At 36.2% G+C, this 19,721-nt stretch overlaps 1 protein-coding gene across 1 annotated transcript in view; it reads left to right on the top strand.

Moving 5' to 3' along the window:
- Positions 1 to 1,972: 1,972 nt before the first annotated feature.
- Positions 1,973 to 19,721, top strand: part of TASP1 (taspase, threonine aspartase, 1) — an 86,777-nt gene continuing 69,028 nt past the window's right edge. The window contains exons 1-5 of the mRNA XM_009895429.1: positions 1,973 to 2,190; positions 3,966 to 4,033; positions 5,511 to 5,579; positions 13,866 to 13,986; positions 15,451 to 15,535. Of these exons, the coding sequence (XP_009893731.1) occupies positions 2,046 to 2,190; positions 3,966 to 4,033; positions 5,511 to 5,579; positions 13,866 to 13,986; positions 15,451 to 15,535 (488 nt within the window). The 5' untranslated portion in view covers positions 1,973 to 2,045. The remainder of the gene's footprint in view (positions 2,191 to 3,965; positions 4,034 to 5,510; positions 5,580 to 13,865; positions 13,987 to 15,450; positions 15,536 to 19,721) is intronic.

Here is a 19,721-nt window from a genome sequence, read left to right as displayed (position 1 = left end):
GAATATATATTCCTTACTTGCTCCTCTCTCATTTTAGTTAAGTCTTTGTCATGCCTCTGTTGCTGTAATGACAGTCTGTGGGGTGTAGTAAGATGTAGGAAAGCAGAGTTCGTCGCAAACAGACTATGTTTCAGCTTGCTGCCTGGAGCTTTCTTAATTGTTGGTAGCAAAAAAGAAGTAAATGTAGTGATTAAGACTTTAATTTTAGCTCTGAAGTTTATGCAGGAGAGCATTACCTTTGGTTGTAGTCTACAAAGCCCTTTTCTCTTTGTAGAGTCTGTATTGCAGTGGTTTTCATTTTCTATAAATAGATATATTTATAATTACAAAAATAATAATAAGTTCATATTTAATTTTAAAACAGAAATCTACAAACCTGTGAAGATACCTATATGTGTTTAGCATTTAAGAAAAATGAGTGGAAATAAATAACTTTGTAGAAAGCTGTGCTAATTTTCATTATTGAAAGGATGGTTGTGGTAAACCAGCAAGTTTGTCTGTTTTGTGCCAGTGCTGAATCTTGCTAAAAGTCATTTGCATTGTTTTGGTTGTTTAAATGAAGTGGTATTTTAATTACTGAAGTAAGCCATATAGCATTTGCAAAATCTGTGGCTTAAATTCTATGTATTAAACGTCTCATTTTTTTTCACTTCACTTTCTAGTATTCTTAAGTTATAAATGGTCCCTTTCAAGGTGGTAGGAGTGATAGACATCATATTGGAATATCTTAATATGTTACTGAGGTTTTTGCCATTCATGCATTAATACTATATGCTTTTTCACTTCCTGAATTACTTCGATGTGTAGAATATCTGCATTTACTTTTACCTGCTGGACAACTAGAGAAATGGTATTGTGTCAGGATTAACATGTATTAGGCTGTGGATAAGAGGAACAGTAAATATAGTGAATTTGGTTTCTCACTCCTGAAAAAATACATTGTTCTGTACTTTAACTTGGGAGCTTTTTTGGTTTGTGTACTGGAAAATACTGTTTTCCCATTAACTTTCTATAAACATTAAATTCTGTAAACGTCTTAAGGGTTAAGATCAAAACTAAATAGGGTTGCAAAATTATTTGAGATCAATTTAAGCATGTTGTGGTTCACTAATAATCATGGTAGCTATCTAGGCAAACTTTGGCTATCTGGTGTTTTTTTAGAAATAGTTTGCCATTAAAAAAAGTTAATTTCTTTTTTTCTTTCCCACCTGCAAATCAATGGAGAATAATAAGGGTAAGAGATGAAAAAGTATAGAAGAGTAGGAGTTCATTATAGGATCTTAAATAGTTATTTCCTGCAAATGACAGGAGAAGTTTTGGCATTTTTAATGTCACTCATATGTTACAATTCTCTGGAGTTCACGTTTGTAACTTCTTATATTACAATTGAATTTGTGTTCATGCAGGGTTTCTGTGTCCCCTACATAAAATGTAGACACAAAATCATGCAGGCAGATGCCAATATGTGATGGGAGGACAGGAGATCCTGCCTTGCAAGCATATATACTGTCTTTCAGCTTTTTGCCAGTATTGCTACAGTGCTGCTTAGGACTTTCCACGCAAGCAGGGAATTACGCTTTTAAGAAGTAAAGATTGTGGCTGTGGAGCACCATCACATTAGAAACTAGTTAGGCATTTAACATACTGTTAAATAAAAAGAGCCTATGGAAAGCAGCTTTCTCTCAGTCATGGGCAAGCCTTAGATCAACAATTCCCTACAATGTCTGGAAAGATTATTAGGTTCAAGTTAAGTTGTAACGAAAAGGCTGCTTTCAGCTTGCAACATGGACTTTGATTCTTTTACGTCTCATAAATACTGTTAGCTAGGAAAGAGGCAGTACTTAGAAGCCCTTCTTTCAAGAGGCTTACTCTCCTTGTTCCAAACCTCTTCCAAAAGTTCTTTCTGAAGTTATTTGTGTGAAATTTGTCTCTTGAAATCACTATCTAATGTATGCATGTGATTTGGTTTTAGGATGATTCCCCTCCAGGGTTTATTTTTGAATGGAAGGATGCTCTTTTCCAGTAGAAGATGGTGATCCTAATATATGATCATGGAGAAGGGGATAAGTTCAGTAGAAGTGTTACCTTCCAAATCGTCTCAGGTTACAGCTGTAAAAGTGGTGGTCAAAGAGCCCGAAACAAAGCAAACCCAAAGAGGGAAACGAGTGGGATTTGTGCTTGTCCATGCAGGTAAGATGCAGAAGCATAACAGCTGGAATGGAAATAGTGCATATGCAAACTAAATATCAACTAAAATTTCATACTGGACTACTAGTATGTTAATGAAGTGACATTGACTTTGGATTTAAATCTGGGAGTAGAGAGTTTGATTGGAAGTTGCATTGGCTGGAGGATCTTGGAAACTATTAATAAAAATGTAAGTTTTCGTATGTTCTGAACTGTGGTTGTTTTTTTTTCTCCTTGACAAAGAAAACCCCAAACAAAATCCCTAAATTTCAATGGTTATAAAATGTCAAATTCTGCAGTTATCTGCTAAGCTTGGGAAACCAACAAAATGTGAGAGATCTTTCAGTCTATTTCCTTACCCTACAGAAAGATCAAACATAGCTGTGTCATTACTGACAGTATCTTGTCTAGCTCATCCATAAGGACTGTCTAGTTAAGACTTTTTGAAACCTCTTTAGGCAGTTTGTTGCAGAACTTCACTTTTTTCACCTTTTTGAAAGTTTTCCTCCAAGTCTGTTTTTTTTTTTTTTTTTTTTTTTTAATTGTTCATATTTAAGCGAATTACTATTTTTTTTCCACGTGTAATGAAGAAGTCTTGTACGCAGATGTGGTACAAAAATGATGTGTTATGTGTGTCTTGTTCATTAATTCTTTTCTAATGGGTTCTTTCTTAAATGCTGCTAATCTTGAAAATATTAGTGATGCTTATATCTGGCTGTATATTTGTTTTTAGCATAGGTGTGATGACATGAGGTGAAATTGAGCAAAATAGGCTGGTGACACCTAAAATATTTGAAAAACCAACATGCTGCTTGGTTTATAAAATCTTGAAGGTAAAAAATCCCCAAAACTTCAAAGAACTTAACCTGGGTTGATATTTGATGACCCTGGTATTCTATTTTAAAAGTGAATAGAATTTTTCAATATGTTGTCCTTTACTGGGTAACTTTATTTAAAATTCTTTTTTTTTCTTGTAGTGTTAAAACTTATTTTATTAGAGTTTCTCAAAGGTAACATTTGTAGAGGCAAGGAAAGGGAAGTTGAGATCAATACAAGCATATTTTTCAAGTTCAAAAAATAAGTAAAGGGAAGAAGATGGAATTTAAATATCACTGTTCTGGTATTTGTTATTTTTCTGATGCTGTATTTAGTTGAATAGTGGGCACTGATAAATTTTTCAGGTATCAAAGTAGGGGACAGTGGCTGCAAAACAAGGCAAAATGTTTCGATGGAATAGGATAGACATAAAGACTGACAATGAGAAAAAAGATGGGGGAAAAAGATATGTTTAGTCTTTATTTTCAGGAACTCTCCTGGCTCTAAAACAGGAGTAATGAGCTCTAAAAACTCATCTTAAACATGAGAAGATGGTGGTAGTTGCAAACTTGCAAATCAGTGGTAAAAGGAAAATTGGAATTTGACTTAAAGCCAAGGGTTTTTTCTCAATAATGGGCAATAAATAGAAAGGCTATGCTGGAAATCCTCCAAGAATGAGCAAAACTGAAATCTCTCGGAGAGTGTTTATAGGAAGAGATTGTATGATGCTGAGATTTATACCTGTATGCTTCTGCATAGCTGCTCTGTATCCTGTATTTTACTGAGTGTATTTGAATCAATGTTGGAATGCGTAAAATTGTCAATCATTGATACAAAAATGAAATGCTAATGTTTTCCAGAATGAGGAAGGCTGTGTCTGCCTGTATCTTAATCCTTTGTGGGAACTATAGGCTGTAGTTTGACAGGTAGTATAATCTTTCTTCCTTTTGTCTTAATTATAGGTGCAGGTTATCATTCCGAATCCAAAGCTAAAGAATACAAGCATGTGTGCAAAAGAGCCTGTCAGAAGGTATGTCTTACGACCTTCACAGTCTTGTAGTGGTATACAAGAAATATAGAGCTGTCCCTTCAGTATGAATGGCCATATTTGGGTTTAGCTACTCAGGCTGTATGCATTTCTTGAGGAAAAATGGAGCAGCAACCGTTAACATGATACAGAATCAATGGAAAGAATGGCCGTGAGGTGCAGCACCGTTCTCATGAGTGGTGGCAAATAGCAGACACCAAAGGAACAGTGGGGGAACAAGAGCAGGGCACAGTGGTACCTAAACGAAGTATTCCTACAGGTTACTGCACTGTTCCCAAGGCTCTGGGATTTCTGGAGCTAAATATGGTGTCTGGATTTTTCTTTCATCAATGTCCACTCTTCAGAATTTATTTAAGCTCTAGCATCCAGATTGCACTGCGAATACAGGGATTTCTAGAATTCTTTTCTTCTTGATAGAGCTTAGCTTCTTAATAGGAGGGGAGGTAGAAACAGGAAAAACAAAACAAAAAGTCAAACCCCTCCTCCCAGAGCTGGAAAGGGAGAAATGGCAAGACTTTTATTTCCATTGAAATTAAATTTTTTTATCTCCTCGAAGAACTTAGCTTTGGAACTGACAAGTCCTGTCTACTAAGTGTTGAATGAGAAGCTGAGGGACCTGTCTCCAGAATTTCTAAGGCCTTTTGCTTTCTCCGGAGAGAAGCTGGGGAGCTTGGCAGGCTTCTTAGAGGAGTCTCAGAGTTGGCCTCTGATAATTATCACTTCATCTTACAGTTCTGTTGCTCAAGCCTAATACTGATCTAATTTTGTAATGAGAGGCCTCAAAAATCATCTAAACTTAACACTAGCTTCATAAAAGTTGTGCATTAGCCCTGATGATATTAATTTTCCAGCTAGTTTTGTGTGAAAAAGGTTGTTTGCTGTTGAATTTAAGTCTAATTTGAGATTTGCTTTCTGGGGTTCCCTGAGAGAACTTGACTGTAAGGTCTTGTCCAATATGCATCTAAGAAATAATATTAGGCTCTAGAAGTTCATTTTCTGTGTGTGTATGTAATTTGAAGATAACATTGTCTAATTTGATTTGGTTTGCGTGTTGGCTTTTAAATGAGCTTACTTGTAAATTCTGTTCAATTTCATGACAATTGCCATATGTGGTACTAGGGATTTTTGTTGAATCTTGGAAGGAAAATTAGAAACTTCTTGACTGAAACGTGAAGTGTTTGAGGACACCAGGTATAAGAATTTATTTTGCTGTCAATTTGACCATGCATGAATCTGCTACTAAATGCAGTGCTGCAATGTCCGAGTAGTAAAATCACGCCTTCAGATCTGCCCTCGCATGGTGCACACTTACTATTTCCAGTGCCTCTTGTTTTTATGTCCTCTTACATTTTAAACTAATTTGGTGAAGTTTTTGTTTTGTACAGGACTAGGAAAATGTAGGGCTTAGTCATAGAATATTAGACTTTCCTAATCACCAACTAAAAATTCTGTTTTACAGGCAATTGAAAAGCTACAGGCTGGTGCTCTTGCAACAGATGCAGTGACTGCGGCACTTATAGAATTAGAGGTATGAATTTCTGGCTAGTAGTAATTACGTGTCTCAAGTACATTGCTCGATTTTTCTGTAGGAATGTGTTAATTCAAATGGCAAATCTACTGAGATTTCCATTTTTGTGTCTTATATTTAGTTATCTGTACAGACATGGAAGCTATGCTAATTTTATCTTTTGCTTTTCCACTATATTTTGGAGTAAATTTATTTAAAGACTTTCTAAAAATGCAAACTGAATAAAAGTTGTCTAGTTGGTGCAACTGGGTTGTCGTCTTAGGTATACTTTATCCGATAGTCTTTAACCTTCAAGAATAAATACAGTCATTAAAGACTTGTTGAACACTTTGTAGGGAATTTATGATTTACCAAGCTATGGGCAGACTGCACTGGCTCTGCTTCTTCGATGGGGAAAAAATCATGCAACTAGTCATATATGTTAAGTCCTCCACGTAGGATAAGTCCTTGTTCCTTTTGCTTGCATTAGTATCAGCACACTGAGTTGTGTTTCATTTCTTGAAATTACGATCCAAAGAATTTAGATGTAGTTAGGCTTTAGTAGTTCTATTAACACTCTCCTGTAGTAATTATACTGAGGTAATTGTCTCTGAGTATGCTTTCTTGAGTTGTGTTATTCATACCTTTTTCAGTTCTTTGGGATAATTCTACAAAAATGAAATAATTCTACAAAAGGGATTGCATAAATTTAAGGCTGCTTGTCTCTTCATCCAGTTAAAGGACTATAGGAAAATGAAGTTGGAATTTTAAGTTCTCATTTGTCCCACAACATACTTCTGCTATGCGCTTAAATTAATGCGGTTCCCAAAGGCTTTTTTTCTTACATTTTTTAGTTTGTTTCTATAGGATCTCTGGTAGGATAAGAGACTAGAAGCAGGCTGTTCAGAGAAATGTGGCTTAAGTGTAAGATAATGATTGACGTTGCTGATTTTTATGACAAACTGTGTGTAGAACAATAAGACAAGCAATGTTTTTATTTCAAAATGGTACTTGTTAATTAAGATAGAAAGTGTTGATAATGGTAAGGAGATGAGCAGCTGCTTGAAAGTTTTTGGAAAAGTGTTTTTGGAAAAGTGAAATTTTTACAGCATCTGACTTCAGTGGAGGGTCCTTACGAAACAATGTAGAAGAGAGTAAAGCTAAAGGAATTTCTGGGATATAAATGAGGCAGTTTGGTTGTTGTCCCAGGTCCACTAATCCTTCATGGCAGTAATGATTGAAATAGGTATTCCTCTTCTCCGTAAGGAGTAATTGCTTCTTCCTCTCCAACTTTATTAGTAAAGAAGGAAGGCAAGGTAAGTGTTGTGCTGTAAAAATAATTTCCTGGGTTTGGAATTTATGGTAGTATTCTGAGAGGATTAGCAGTGGATTTGCTTACACGTATACTGGGAAAGTGTTAATTAACATACTTGAGAGGGTTAGCGTAAGGCAGGCAGTACGTACTTTAATATGTGCTAGACATGCTGACTAGGAGCCAAGACTTTGGTCATACTTTCAACTTGGCAAGCTCCTTGGCTTTAAACAGTACTTTTGGTCTCCACTGAAGTGTTCAAATATGCTTTCATGTGTTATCTTACCTTTTGTTTCCACCTAGCTCTATTCTAATGTGTATATCTCTAACGGAATTATTTATAATGAGCTTCCATAAACTAACTGAGGCTGCTGCTGTTCCATAAGATTGTTTAGTGTGTCAGTTCCCTCCTCAGTGGAAAGAAAAAATAGCCTACTTCATGTTCTGATTTTTATCATGTTTCTGAGCTACACAGAAGAAAACATATTTTAAGAAGCTTAACAGCTATATATCTCTTGGCAGCTGTGCCTGGGGTAAATATTTTATCTGTTTTTGTTACCCCCAAGAGACTTTTCTTCTTTGCTTTAGTAGATTTAAATACTCTGAAGTGACATCAGTGTAATAAGTTATGGCTTTAAGATGGAATTAAAACCTTTTGATGAAATTACTCCATTCAGCAACCTTTTTCTTCTCATCTGTCTTGGTGTTATTCTGGTGATGCCTGCCATCATCCCACTTTCTGGTTTTATAATTGTCTAAGGTAGTATTTTTATGTGTACTGTTGCACAAACCCTATTTCTTTTTCCTTTTTGTTGTTTCTAAGGTTTTGTTCAGGTTATACTGCTGTCATTAATTATTTGCTTTCATTTATTCATTAAGTGATTTATGTAACTTCTGTTACTGGGATAAAGAATATTGGGTTTGGGATTTGGGCTTCTTTTAAATTTAAGTATGTTGCTATTCAGGAAAATAGCATAGATTGCTATGAGGAAAAATCAGAGGTATACTCAAAACAGAAAATGGTGTGGTTTGCAGTGGCAGTTTTTTGGATCTGGTATGAGAAATTCCAAAGTGTTAGACTGTCAGCTTTCAAAATGTTGAAAGATTTGTTTCTACACATATCTCATTCTGAACACCACCTCCAGACATCTCTGTCGTTTCTGGAGCTACATCTTCTGTTTTAATTCTAATGTTTTTCCTATTGCTCTATGGAAAACAGAAACTGCATGTGGCAAGTCAACAAAGCAAATAGAATAATTTTGCTCATCAATTGCAAAATTTTATGGGTAAAAATGTAGGTTTGTATGTTGACTGTCTCTCTAATGAGCTGTCACTGCCCTTTTGTTTATGCAGGAAAAAATAGTGACGTTTCCTAAAGTACTTCAGCATTTTGAGTTGGCAAATACATAGCAAAAATCTGTATGAAAGCAATGTTTGTTTACATGTGTCACTGTAATGCAGATTAAGATACAGAACAGGAAAAGTTTGTATAATGTGCTAACAGATTCTGTTGTGGAGTACTGTTTGTAACTTCTTGGTATTTTGGGTGCTGTAGAACACATTGCTGTGAGTTTATCTGAAACGTTTAATCACTTCTACAGTTCTCTAGGATTTTCAATGCTGTATTTCAAAAATCTGTCGTTTTTGTAAGGCACAAATATCTTTTCATGGAAGTGTCACAAAAGATGAATTTTCTTCCTCAGTTCCGCTCAATTACACAACTCCTATTACACAGAATTTCAGCTAATCCAAGAGGCATCACTTCAAAGACTTGTTGAGGCGCAAGACTTGCTCTTGATCTTTTATGAGCAAGCTGACAGTTTGCTTGTGGTATGCTGTCTGTTTTTTGTTTTATTTTTGCAGGCTCTAAATGGAGAAAGAACAGCCTTTCTTTGGACTATATGAATCTCAAGTGAAATAGTGTTCTGTGCTAATAGTTAACTAGAGAAAAGGTAGATTTCTTTTGCAAAGTAACAATAGCAACTGATCCAGAATACTGTTAAAATAACTGTGCTGGTCTTCGTAAGCATCAGCTGTATTTGAAAAGTTGATTAAAAGCAGTTTTGTTCTCCAGTTTGTGAACTCTTGAGAGGAACAAATGAACACGTTACCTCTTTCAGCTTTTGGTAATAAAATGGGTCTGGACAAGGTGCTTCATAAGATTCATCATTTAGACTGTATGCTTCTACACAGACATTATCGCAGTGCCATTTCTTTTTGCACTCTTACTGTCAGCCACTGTATGAAGTCTGAGTTTCTCTTGAAACAGCAAGGGATTTGGGCAGCTTTTTTGGGGGGAGAGGAGGACGTCCCCCTCCACACGCGCCCCCTTAAAACTTGCAGCTTTCAACAAAACCACATGCTGATTGCATCTATGGCTGGCTGTGAGAACAATGTGCAATTTCAAGCTTTTCTTTGACTATAGAGCACTTCAGAAAGTCTGCTCTTCAGGTCCTGGAGACAAGAACAAGAAGAAGAATAGTAAAGAATGATGAACGTTTCAAACTTTTTCTAAGTTTATTAATACTGTGTCTAGATCACTTGTTTCTTTAATCTGGCTTCAGTACAATGTTCTTTATGAACATCATTTACATTGGAAATTAATACAGTTGGTGGTGAAACAGATGTCACATTTTGGATTTCGATCTCCTTGCTACTGAAATTGCTCTATTTTGTCTGCATTTTTTTGTTCTTGTGGATCAATGGGAAGGATACTTTGAACCTGTTAGGATACTCAAGCAGTGGCTTTGTGTGGCTGTCAGCAAAATTTTGCATTGAAAGAACTTGTTTCTTGTTGATTTGTTTTATGGTTTTGTTTGTTTATTAATTTTATAGTAATTAAGGTTTTTGAATATACAGTCTTAGTCCTGGGACTTCTCTTTAAAGAGGAAAGCACAATGCCGACAGCCTTGTATTAAGACAGTCGCCACAGATAACCTTTTAATGGGTAATGAACTGGAAGTTGTTAATTCTAGTTAAAAGCAATACTGTGATGTTTTGCAGCAGAGTGGCTAACAGTAATCTTTGACAAAAGCATTCTTTAAAAACATTTTAGCTTGTTTAATTGAAAGCGACATGACTCATCCTTGTAGACTATTACTTCTTGTCACTAAATTCCCTCAGAAAAATAAATTTTAAAATTGCAGTGTGTAACACAAAGTGCCTGCAGACTTTGAATCCCTTTTAAAAGTTACAAATAAACCATAGCCAAAACTGTATCAGAGATGAATCTTTAATACGTGCTGAAAATAGAGCATTTTAACTATTTGCCTAGATGTAATTCAGGACTATTAGTGTTATAGTGTTGAGTAACTTCTTCAAGTATTCCAATTTTGACCACAGCTAGAAACTTCAGCATGCCTGTGTATGCTGCCAGACCATTTATAAGTACATCTTGAAGTAAAAATTATTCTAAAAATAAAAATTTTACCCTTGGTGGCTTGAGTTTTTACAAGATGGGCTAACTTGGGGAAATTAAACTCCTGTTTCATGTCTTAAAGCTTTGTATTATCTCCTTTGCTACGGGTTTACATTATAAGTTAGAGATACTTCAGTGGTAGGGTAATTGCCAGGTAGTCTAGTATTTTTCACATAACTGAAAGCTTATGTTTTGTTAAAATGCTTTGAATAGCCACTTCTTTGTCTTTTCCCTCTTCTTTTTTACTATTTTATGGTAGTAGGGCTTGCTGTTAACATGCAAAGCTCATGCTTGGTTTGCTTTCTTACCTTTTTTTAGTCTCCTTAGAAATAAAAAGGCTGATCTTTGATTCCTATCAAGGAATATACTTGAAAAAGTATATTCCTGAAGTTAGCTTCTGTATTATACACCTTTGCCTATTATCCTCCTTTGCCTTTCTCCCTCTTCTTGGATACATGCTTTGATTGGCCTCTTCCTCATCCCGTAGTAGTCATATAGTTCTCGCAGTACTGCATTTTTCTGTCCAAGTGTTTGAAGACACTGCTTCAGTTAGCTCAGTTTATTTTCTTCTCCCTTTGAAAGCATACACAGTTCTGTTTTAGAGATGTTTCTGCATTCCTTGAAGGTTTTGAATTTTAATTTCAAAATACACCTTAATTTTCAGAAGTTGTATTCCTCCATTTGTATATCAGAGTCTTGAAATCTTTTAGTCAGACTTTGCAGAGATCCGTATTTTCAGAGATGTATTTATGTGGTGTATTTCATGTCCGTGCCTACTCATACAGTAGGTGTGAATTTCTGTTTCCATTTTTTTTAAAGGTTTTTCCCTGCCTCATTTCAAAGGCTTTGTATCTCATCTCAGAGACACTCAGGTAGGTATCAGAAATTCCATGTGTTCGCACCCAGTTCCTGCACTGCCTAAAGCAGTTACCAGATCACCTTTCAGATCTGTGAAGTTAGAGTAGACTGTCTTCCTTTTGACACTTCTGAGACCATCTTCTTAACTGAGTGCAGTCTTATTATAAAGCTCCATAGAAATTTTGAACAGGTGCTTGGAATTTGGCCTTTATTTCTTTTTACTGGAGAAGTTGCTCATGTTGTGACTGATTGTACTGGTAAGATTCTGAGTCCTAAAATGAAGAGAGTTATGCCACCAAAGAGGCATCTACAATTTTGTTGGTGTAGATTTCTTATTTATCCAATATTCTGTAGTGTTCTGATAAATGTTCTGTAGGGAGAAACGGCTGGCATTCCCGTTGTCTTGGGATCCTCCGAATAAGTTGTCTCTTGGTGCATCCTTGATGTTGTGCCAGTGAAGGTGCTATGCCAAAGCATCAAGCACACCTAGATTTTTAGAAATAAAGTGAACTAGTGCCACTGTATCCTGTATTTTTTCCCTACCCTCTTTTGATTATTATGTTTATCAGATGGTAGGGAGCTTTGTGTCTTGACTGCAGAAGGAGTCCTGTTAGTAGGACTTCTGTTCTGATGGGTCCTTCTTACTCCCTTTATTTGGCCATGACATCTGCTTTTAAGGTAACAGCTGTCTTAGCTTTGTGGAAGTGACAGATCTGTAGAGCACAAAACTCTTTGCTAATGCTTTTGAGTATAGTGCACCTAGCAAATGGTTTAGGAACAGAACATGAAACATTTATCTCCAGGCTTGCAGGTCTATGCAGTCTGATTACCCATGGGCAAGGAACTTGGACAGCACTAGGAGTAAGCATTGTTCATCCTAATGCCTTCCTGGTTTTACTTTGTCCTCCAAGTACCTTTCACCATTCACATTCCGATTCCTTCCATCACTTCTCTGCTTCTTTTGTTCTAAACTTCACTGACTTAATTTTCTTCATACTTGTAGAGCCTGGGGAGCAATGAAGTCAGTTAACCCAGCGGCTGCTCTGCAGTCTTCCACCTTTTCAAGACCATCATCTTAGTAGACTTAAAAATCAAATTCTGCCTCCCACTACCAGGAAAGTTATTCCCTGTGCACTAAACTGCAAATGTTTCATAATCCTAAAATCTTTTCAAATTTTCTAATTTTCTGTGAGACATAGCTGTCAAAGTGAACAACACAATGAATATACACAGTGAATTTGAAAATCTGTGGTGGTATGGGATAAAATCTTGTGCTACTTCTTGGATGCAGAAGAAAAAAGAAAATAAAGATGAGTAGTATAAAATGAACATGGAGGGATTACAGTCTGTTTCATGGTGACATATTAATCATATATTCACGATTCTTCTGGAAGATAGCATTTTGATGATTCAGACACTAAGAACACTTTAAATATCTCTGTAAATTAGAATCAACATCTTGCAAAGCAAGTTTTGAATTTACTCATTACTTGCTCATTTGAAAGTTAACAAAGGCTAACTGACTTACTAATGTCAAATGTCTTTCTCTTGTTTCGTTGTATTCATGACAAATTAATAAGCAACAGAAAGAACCGGTTCAGTTAACATTTAAGACAGAACTTTGAGCTGTTTCAGGTAGATTTGTTTCCTAATTCAGCTTATATTAAATGTACTGTAATAGTATGATCATCTAATTTCATTGACATGTTCACATGTGGTCTAGACAACCATTTTCTTCATCACATCAGGTTGTTACGCGGTTGTACTAAAAACAGAAACTCTGAAAGTATGCAGCATCTCTCTGAAATTTTACGGTTTGGCTGTTCTGGGCTGTTCTCTTTCTTAGAGCTGTACTCCGTTTCATGCTTGCATGAAGGAAGAGGGGGTTATATTGAGCTGACAGCAAGACTCCTGAACTGTGCTTTAAAAATTGTGTTTTGAAAGTCATGGGGATGCTCTGATGAGGGGGGGTGGGGGTGGGGTGTGCAAAAATGGGTGTTTTTAATTCTCGCGTGCAAAACTTCTTGTTTGAGAACCTTGATTTTTTCCAAAAATGTATGGAAGTTGCCTATAAAAGGGGAGTTAGTTTTTAGTTAATTTGTTAAATTTTGTTCCATACTTTCTGTGAAATGTCTTGGTTAAACTTCCTGATCACAGTAATGACTGTCCTTGTGCTAATGATCAAACAGGTATTTTCCAAAGTGAGTTGTTACTGATGCCAGTTCTTAGTTTCTGTGTGCAGAGCTGCAATCATAAGCTTAGAATGTTGAAGAAACGTACAGTTCTGTTTTGCTGCTGTGTGTGTACTTAAGAGTTTCTAAGGCAGACTGTGGTCTATGCAGTGATTATTAGATGTTACTTAAATTGACTGACAGGTTAGGGACCAAATGAAGTATGTATTTTGGGGGAGGGAGGAAGAGATTTTCATTGTGTTATAAGGATTTTGCTTCGATGTAATTGATCATCTTAAATTGTTGAGTGATTGGTTTTCATATTAGGGCATTATTACACTTGAGATATATCACACCCTATAGAGGGTGTAAGGTATTCATGATAGTAATTTGAGATGCCCTCTTCAAGTTACTGTTGGTTTTGTTGTGGAAAATTAAATTACTAGAATAAGAACTGTATCGGGATCGGTGTTGTCAGACAGTTATACAAAGGTTTTGATCTAGTCTGTTATGGATGTGGCCTTATAGTGTTTTGTTCTTATTTTTAGGATTCTCCTTTTACAAATGCAGGATTGGGGTCTAACCTGAACCTTCTGGGTGAGATAGAATGTGATGCCAGTATAATGGATGGAAAATCGTTAAATTTTGGAGCAGTTGGAGCACTGAGTGGTACGTTAACTATGTATTATAAAGCTAACTACTGATTTAAGTGCAAAGATCAATTTTGTCTTTTTTGTTACTTTTTCAGAAGGGGGAGACATTGTAAATACTGCCCCATTTAAATAAATTCTGCCTCCTTCAAAAAGAGGGAGGCATTCCTACTCCCCAAAACACAGTTTTCTGTTAATTTACTTTGTGTAACATACTGTCTTATTAGTTCACTGGTAATCCTTTGATGCAGAGTAATTGTATGATATTATACAGTATTCACAATGGGAGTGAGTTTGCTCAAGTGGATTTGTAGAATGATAACTTTATAATGAAATGCAACTATAAAAAAAAAAAGAGTACAAGTATTTGAATTAAGCTTGATACTTGTTTATGTTCTCTGTCTCCTTGAAGAACTTACAGGTATATCATTCAGTCATAAAACCAATTGATGTTTTGGTCTGTTAGTTAAGTTGTTCAAATTAGGGTCTTAAGGGACTGAAATTTCCTTTTTAGTGTCAAAGGGCTATGCAGGATGCTAGCCTGCAAACTGAAGCCTTTCGTGTGTTCTTGAGAATGGGCGCAGCTGCTCATCTGTTAAGCTGTTTGCTTGGGACATAAAATTTCTGTACATTGTAGATTTTTTCGTTATAATTTCTCTCAAATGATCAGTTATGTTTGGATTTATTTTGTGTGTTACTGTTTTAAGGTTAGATGTATTTGCGTATGGGACTGACTTAATCTGAAGACTATTGTGCTTCTCTTTTTTTTTTTTTTTTTTTTTTCTGTCTAGTTTTAGCTTTCAGTACAAAACAAATAAAGGTATACAGTCCCAAATAGGGATTGTTGAGGTTTTGTCATAAATACGCTCAACAGCCTTAACTGTTACTGTCTAATAGCTTTTCTGACAACACTTGATGCTTTGTTCTTTATCTTAGAATAGTTCTAAACCATGGTAATAACTTCCTCTTGTAGATATAAATCTAAAATAAATAGTAAAATAAAGTGTTTCAAGGCTTGTTTGTTACAAAATGTATCCTTCCAACCATGGGGAAAGAGGAAATAAGGCAGTGAGAGAAAGCTAAGCCTGAATCCTATAATCCCTGTTTTGGCCAGGGAGATCCAAATGAAAGCTTTTTCCGTCTTGAAAAATGAATGCTCATAAAACATCTTTGGCCTATAGAATACCACAGATTTAATTTGGGATTTCTGTGGTAGGAGGTCACTCCTAATATTTCAATGAACAAAAAAAAAGGGGGGGGGGGGGGAGGCGGAGGGTGTTCATTAGAAAGCATTGTCACCACTGATAGGACATGTGAAGGAAAACACTGATGAAACGTAACACCACAAGGTGTCTCTTAATGAATTGGCAAAGCCTTGGAAATTAAAGGAAGCTGACTTCCACTGCCAAAATGAACACTACAATGCTATGTGGAAAAATCTTTTAATGTTTTGTTCCCATTTTTTGCTAATTTTTCTTTTCAGGAATCAAGAATCCAGTTTCAGTTGCAAATAGATTGTTGTGTGAAGGGCAGAAGGGAAAACTCTCTGCTGGCAGAATTCCACCTTGGTAATTGCTTTGTTCTGCTTGACTTTACTTTGGTCTTACATCTCTACTGCATGTGATATTTGAAGGCTATATCTTATCCCAAGAAGGCTGGTGCTGTTTTACATACCAGCGATAGTGTGCCTTTAAAAAGAAGATAAGCTTTGTTCTCTCATCTTGAAACATCTTGTGCACTTGATGAAACTATGGGCAGAATGAAGTATTGTGAATAGATGGTAACATCATTTTTTGATAATTTCTGCCTGTGTGATTATTTCCAGTTACGTCATGCTGAATTCTTACTTTTTTACTGCAGTATTTTGAAAAATCCCTAAATACATCAAGATCAAAATGAAATTCTACTGCCTTTGCCTCTGTCTACCTTTAAAAAACAGCAACGTAGTTTTTAACAAGTATATAAAAGATTCTTACTTTACTGCCTGTTTTTGTGGCTTTATTTTATAGCTATAGTGTGGAAATGTACAGCGTTTAGTAACTTCCTCTTATCTTAGCCAAAATTGGAAGTTATTTTAAAGATAAATTTAATAGTATTTACAACAACAATGAAAACATGCACTCCTTTATTGAGATGGGTATAATACTTGGATGGAAGAGGTAACTATTAAATGCATAACAACTTTAAATACTATTGCATCATTTTGGAAAGAATCCAATAAATGTGTCAGAATTGATTGCTCTTAAAACCATCTTATTTTCATTAGCAGTTTAAACTGACAAGTAGAGAACTCGAATGATTCATTCATATTAAATGACTCCTATCCAGTTGTAGAAATTTGCTACCATTTGCTAACTAACAGACTGCAGTATTTGCTGATGTCTTAAAATAGCACTTAAGGAGTTTAAAATATGTATATTTAGATTCACAAATTTTACTTTCCTTACTATGTTATTCATATTCTGTAAAATTAGCCAAATAGTCTGTATCTGGATGGTATAGTATTCCAATTTAAACAGTGAGGAAAAGCACTATTTCAGAGTTCTGTCATGCTGCAAAGGAAGGTCGTAGATCAAAAAAAGCCACCCTAAAACCGAACCACCACCAAGCAGATTTTGCATTTTAAACTCTTTTTTTTTAATGAAGGAAAAAAAAAAAAGAGTAACTGTAATTCGTGTGATAACTTCTTTTTTTCCAAAGGAGAAGTTTACTAAGGAATCAGGATCAGAGGGCTGGAGCACGTCTCCTGTGAAGACAGCCTGAGAGAGTTGGGGTGGTTCAGCCTGGAGAAGAGAAGGCTCCAAGGAGACCTTATAGCCCCTTACTTAAAGAGGGCCTACAGGAAAGGTGGGGAGGAACTCTTGATCAGGCAGTGTAGTGACAGGATGAGGAGTAACGGTTTTAAACTGAAAGAGGGGAGATTTAGATTAGATATTGGGAAGAAATTCTTTACTCTGAGGGTGGTGAGACACTGGAACAGACTGCCCAGAGAAGCTGTGGCTGCCCCATCCCTGGAGGTGTTCAAGGCCAGGTTGGATGGGGCTTTGAGCAACCTGGTCTAGTGGGAGGTGTCCCTGCCCATGGCAGGGGGGTTGGAACTAGATGATCTTTAAGATCCCTTTCAACTCTAATCATTCTGTGATTCTATGACTCGATGAATAGAAACTTGAATTTCAGTTGCTGTTGGTAGCTCATTTCTTTAGATGTCAGGAGAAAGCCGGGGCTTAGCTGAGTAACATTAAAGAGAGTGCCAAATGAGGGGGGGTATTTTTGTTGGTCCAGAACTAGTACTGAAGTCAGCTACAGGAGCAAGCACTTGTGGTTTAGTTTTGTCTATATCATCACAGTGTTTTCTCAGATTACTGCAAAGAAGAGCACTTGGGCATTTTAGCACGTTTGCTGTAACTTCACAAGTTAGTTTATGCTGCTAGTATTTTAAAAATAACCGAATGGAAAAGAAACTATATCCTATTGCTCTCAAAGGACAAGACTAAATCTTTCAAACACTGTGCAAGGTCTTGACTGACAGATGCTTTTAAAGACAAGGGAGGTCAAACTCTCAAGGTGAGAGGTGAACTGTCTTCGGAGCCAACACGTACACTGTATTGTGCAAGTGTTGTAGACCTGAGTTACCTAATACATTAATTTCTTCTTCCCCATTCTGGATTTTGAACGTGTATTTTATTAGAGCAAATTGGTTACCCTGGGAACAATCTATAGTAGTAGGATACACTGGGTTGTGCTTTAGACTTGCTTTGGTAGGTGCTCCTGTATGTACAGGGTATCCCAAGTTGAGAATGCTAGAGCTCATTTTCATTATAGGTGATGACTATTGACAATTTCATGCCTTGCTTTTCTGTCAGGGTTTGGCATGACACATTGTTTTGGGACTGAAATATATTCCTGCACAAGCTGGGAATATATATAGTCAAATAATAAGACATCATCTGTATTTTTGGCATTCCTACTGAGTGTTAAGATTTTAGTAAATGATTTTTATTTGTGAAGATATGCAAGTTTCATCTTGTTTCTCACAGGCAAATAGAGTATTGGGGAATCTTCCAGATTCTGTTTAGCCTAAGAACCTGTCTTGTTAAAGAAACATAGTGGTAAAGGTTGTTTCTATAGCATGACTTAAGCTAGCTTAATGTCTTCTGGCCAGAATGTTTGGCACATGACCACACAAGAAAAATTCAGGAACTGTGAGATGAATAAAAGTGGCATTATGGAGATTCTTGTCTATAAAAGAAAACATGGAGGCGGTTAGTTTGGCCTGTTTACCCCCGTTCAGTACTCGTTCTTGTAGTGACAGTTCAAAACCAGTTCAAAGTGGTACATTTCTAATTTTCAGTAGAAGAAATTCTAATGAGTGTGAATTAATTTATTCTGTGATGGTAAGCTCATTGGGAAGGAATGATCAAGTGTCCTAATTGATGTATCCAATTTGCTGTAAATAGCTCTGCAGTGTGTCATTCTGGATCAATATCTTGTCATCTTGTTTAAAACACAGAATCCCACTATCTGAATTAAAATTTAAAAAGTTTAAAGTAGAGAATCCCTGAATGCATGAGTGCATTTGTTGGAACTTTTGAGGTCCTTGCGTATTTTATGCAGGTCTCTGTCATATTTTATTCAGCTCAATGTTGTCAGGATTTTCTCTGCCTATGTATGAAGGAACAGAAAAAACTGAACTTGTACATGTTACATACTATCATATAAGATATTCCTGTTCATTGTATAACTTTACAAAAGAAAGCACCATTGTAATTGTGCAATTGCATATTGGATGGATCTTTGGAAGTGGTCTTTGGTCACAGAATAATGGATTAGAAGTTTTGTAGTAATAAGTTTGAAGATTTTCTATTTCTTATGCCAAAACCTTGACCTTCCTAGGGGAAAAGGCTTATTTACATCTGTTTACTATTAAGTGTAGACATGTAAGCATTGTGGGATGGTACAAATATGCCCAAATGTCTCCTTTCTTAAAACTCCTTCGTACTACTGATACCTAAGTTCACGTCTGTATCCCTTTTTCAGTATTAATAGTAAGCCATATGGGAAAGAATCCCTTCTTAGGGTGGGTTTTTTTCCACCCTTGGGTGGATTTATAATTGCTTCACAGTTTTACAGTACTGCAGCTGATACGTATACTTCTATGTGCATTGTGTAGCTTGTAGGGCAGCGCGTAATCAAGAAAATGCCTAGAGTGAAGGCTTGTACCGCCTTTTATCTCTGTTCTGTATTTCTTCAGAACAATTTCTTCTTTGTAACAGTGATTTCAGAGTGATTGCTGCATTTTATAATAAATGTTACAAAGTGAGTTTATTACATTGACGTCGCCTTGCCCATCTTTAATGAACCTAACCTTCTTCTGCCACTTCTGTTTACCTTGGTGTGGCCTGTCTCCATACAGTCCATATTAAATGGTCCTGTTTGCAGCAAATAGCACCAGGATAACCATGTTCTTGGAGAAAATTGCCTAAAAAGACCATTTTTAGAGACCTTTACTTGCATTTTCCGTTAATATGGTCTAGTTTGCCTAGAACTAGTAAGTGCGTCCAAGCATCAGCTCCTTGCTGGGAGGATGTTTTCATCTTCTATGTGTTCTGAGCCTGTAACAACTACAGAGTGCTCTTTGTTTGATATATTTGCAAGAAAGATCTTTTTATCTTGTTTGTGCAGAACCCACTTTCAGAGTAGCAGAGCACAAACTCATTCATCCTTTGGTTTTGGGGTTTTTTTTCCCCCTTTGGA

Source organism: Charadrius vociferus, unplaced genomic scaffold, assembly GCF_000708025.1.
Source record: "Charadrius vociferus isolate BGI_N301 unplaced genomic scaffold, ASM70802v2 scaffold112, whole genome shotgun sequence".
In the NCBI taxonomy this organism is placed as follows: domain Eukaryota; kingdom Metazoa; phylum Chordata; class Aves; order Charadriiformes; family Charadriidae; genus Charadrius; species Charadrius vociferus.
This window is presented reverse-complemented; position numbering and strand designations above follow the sequence as displayed.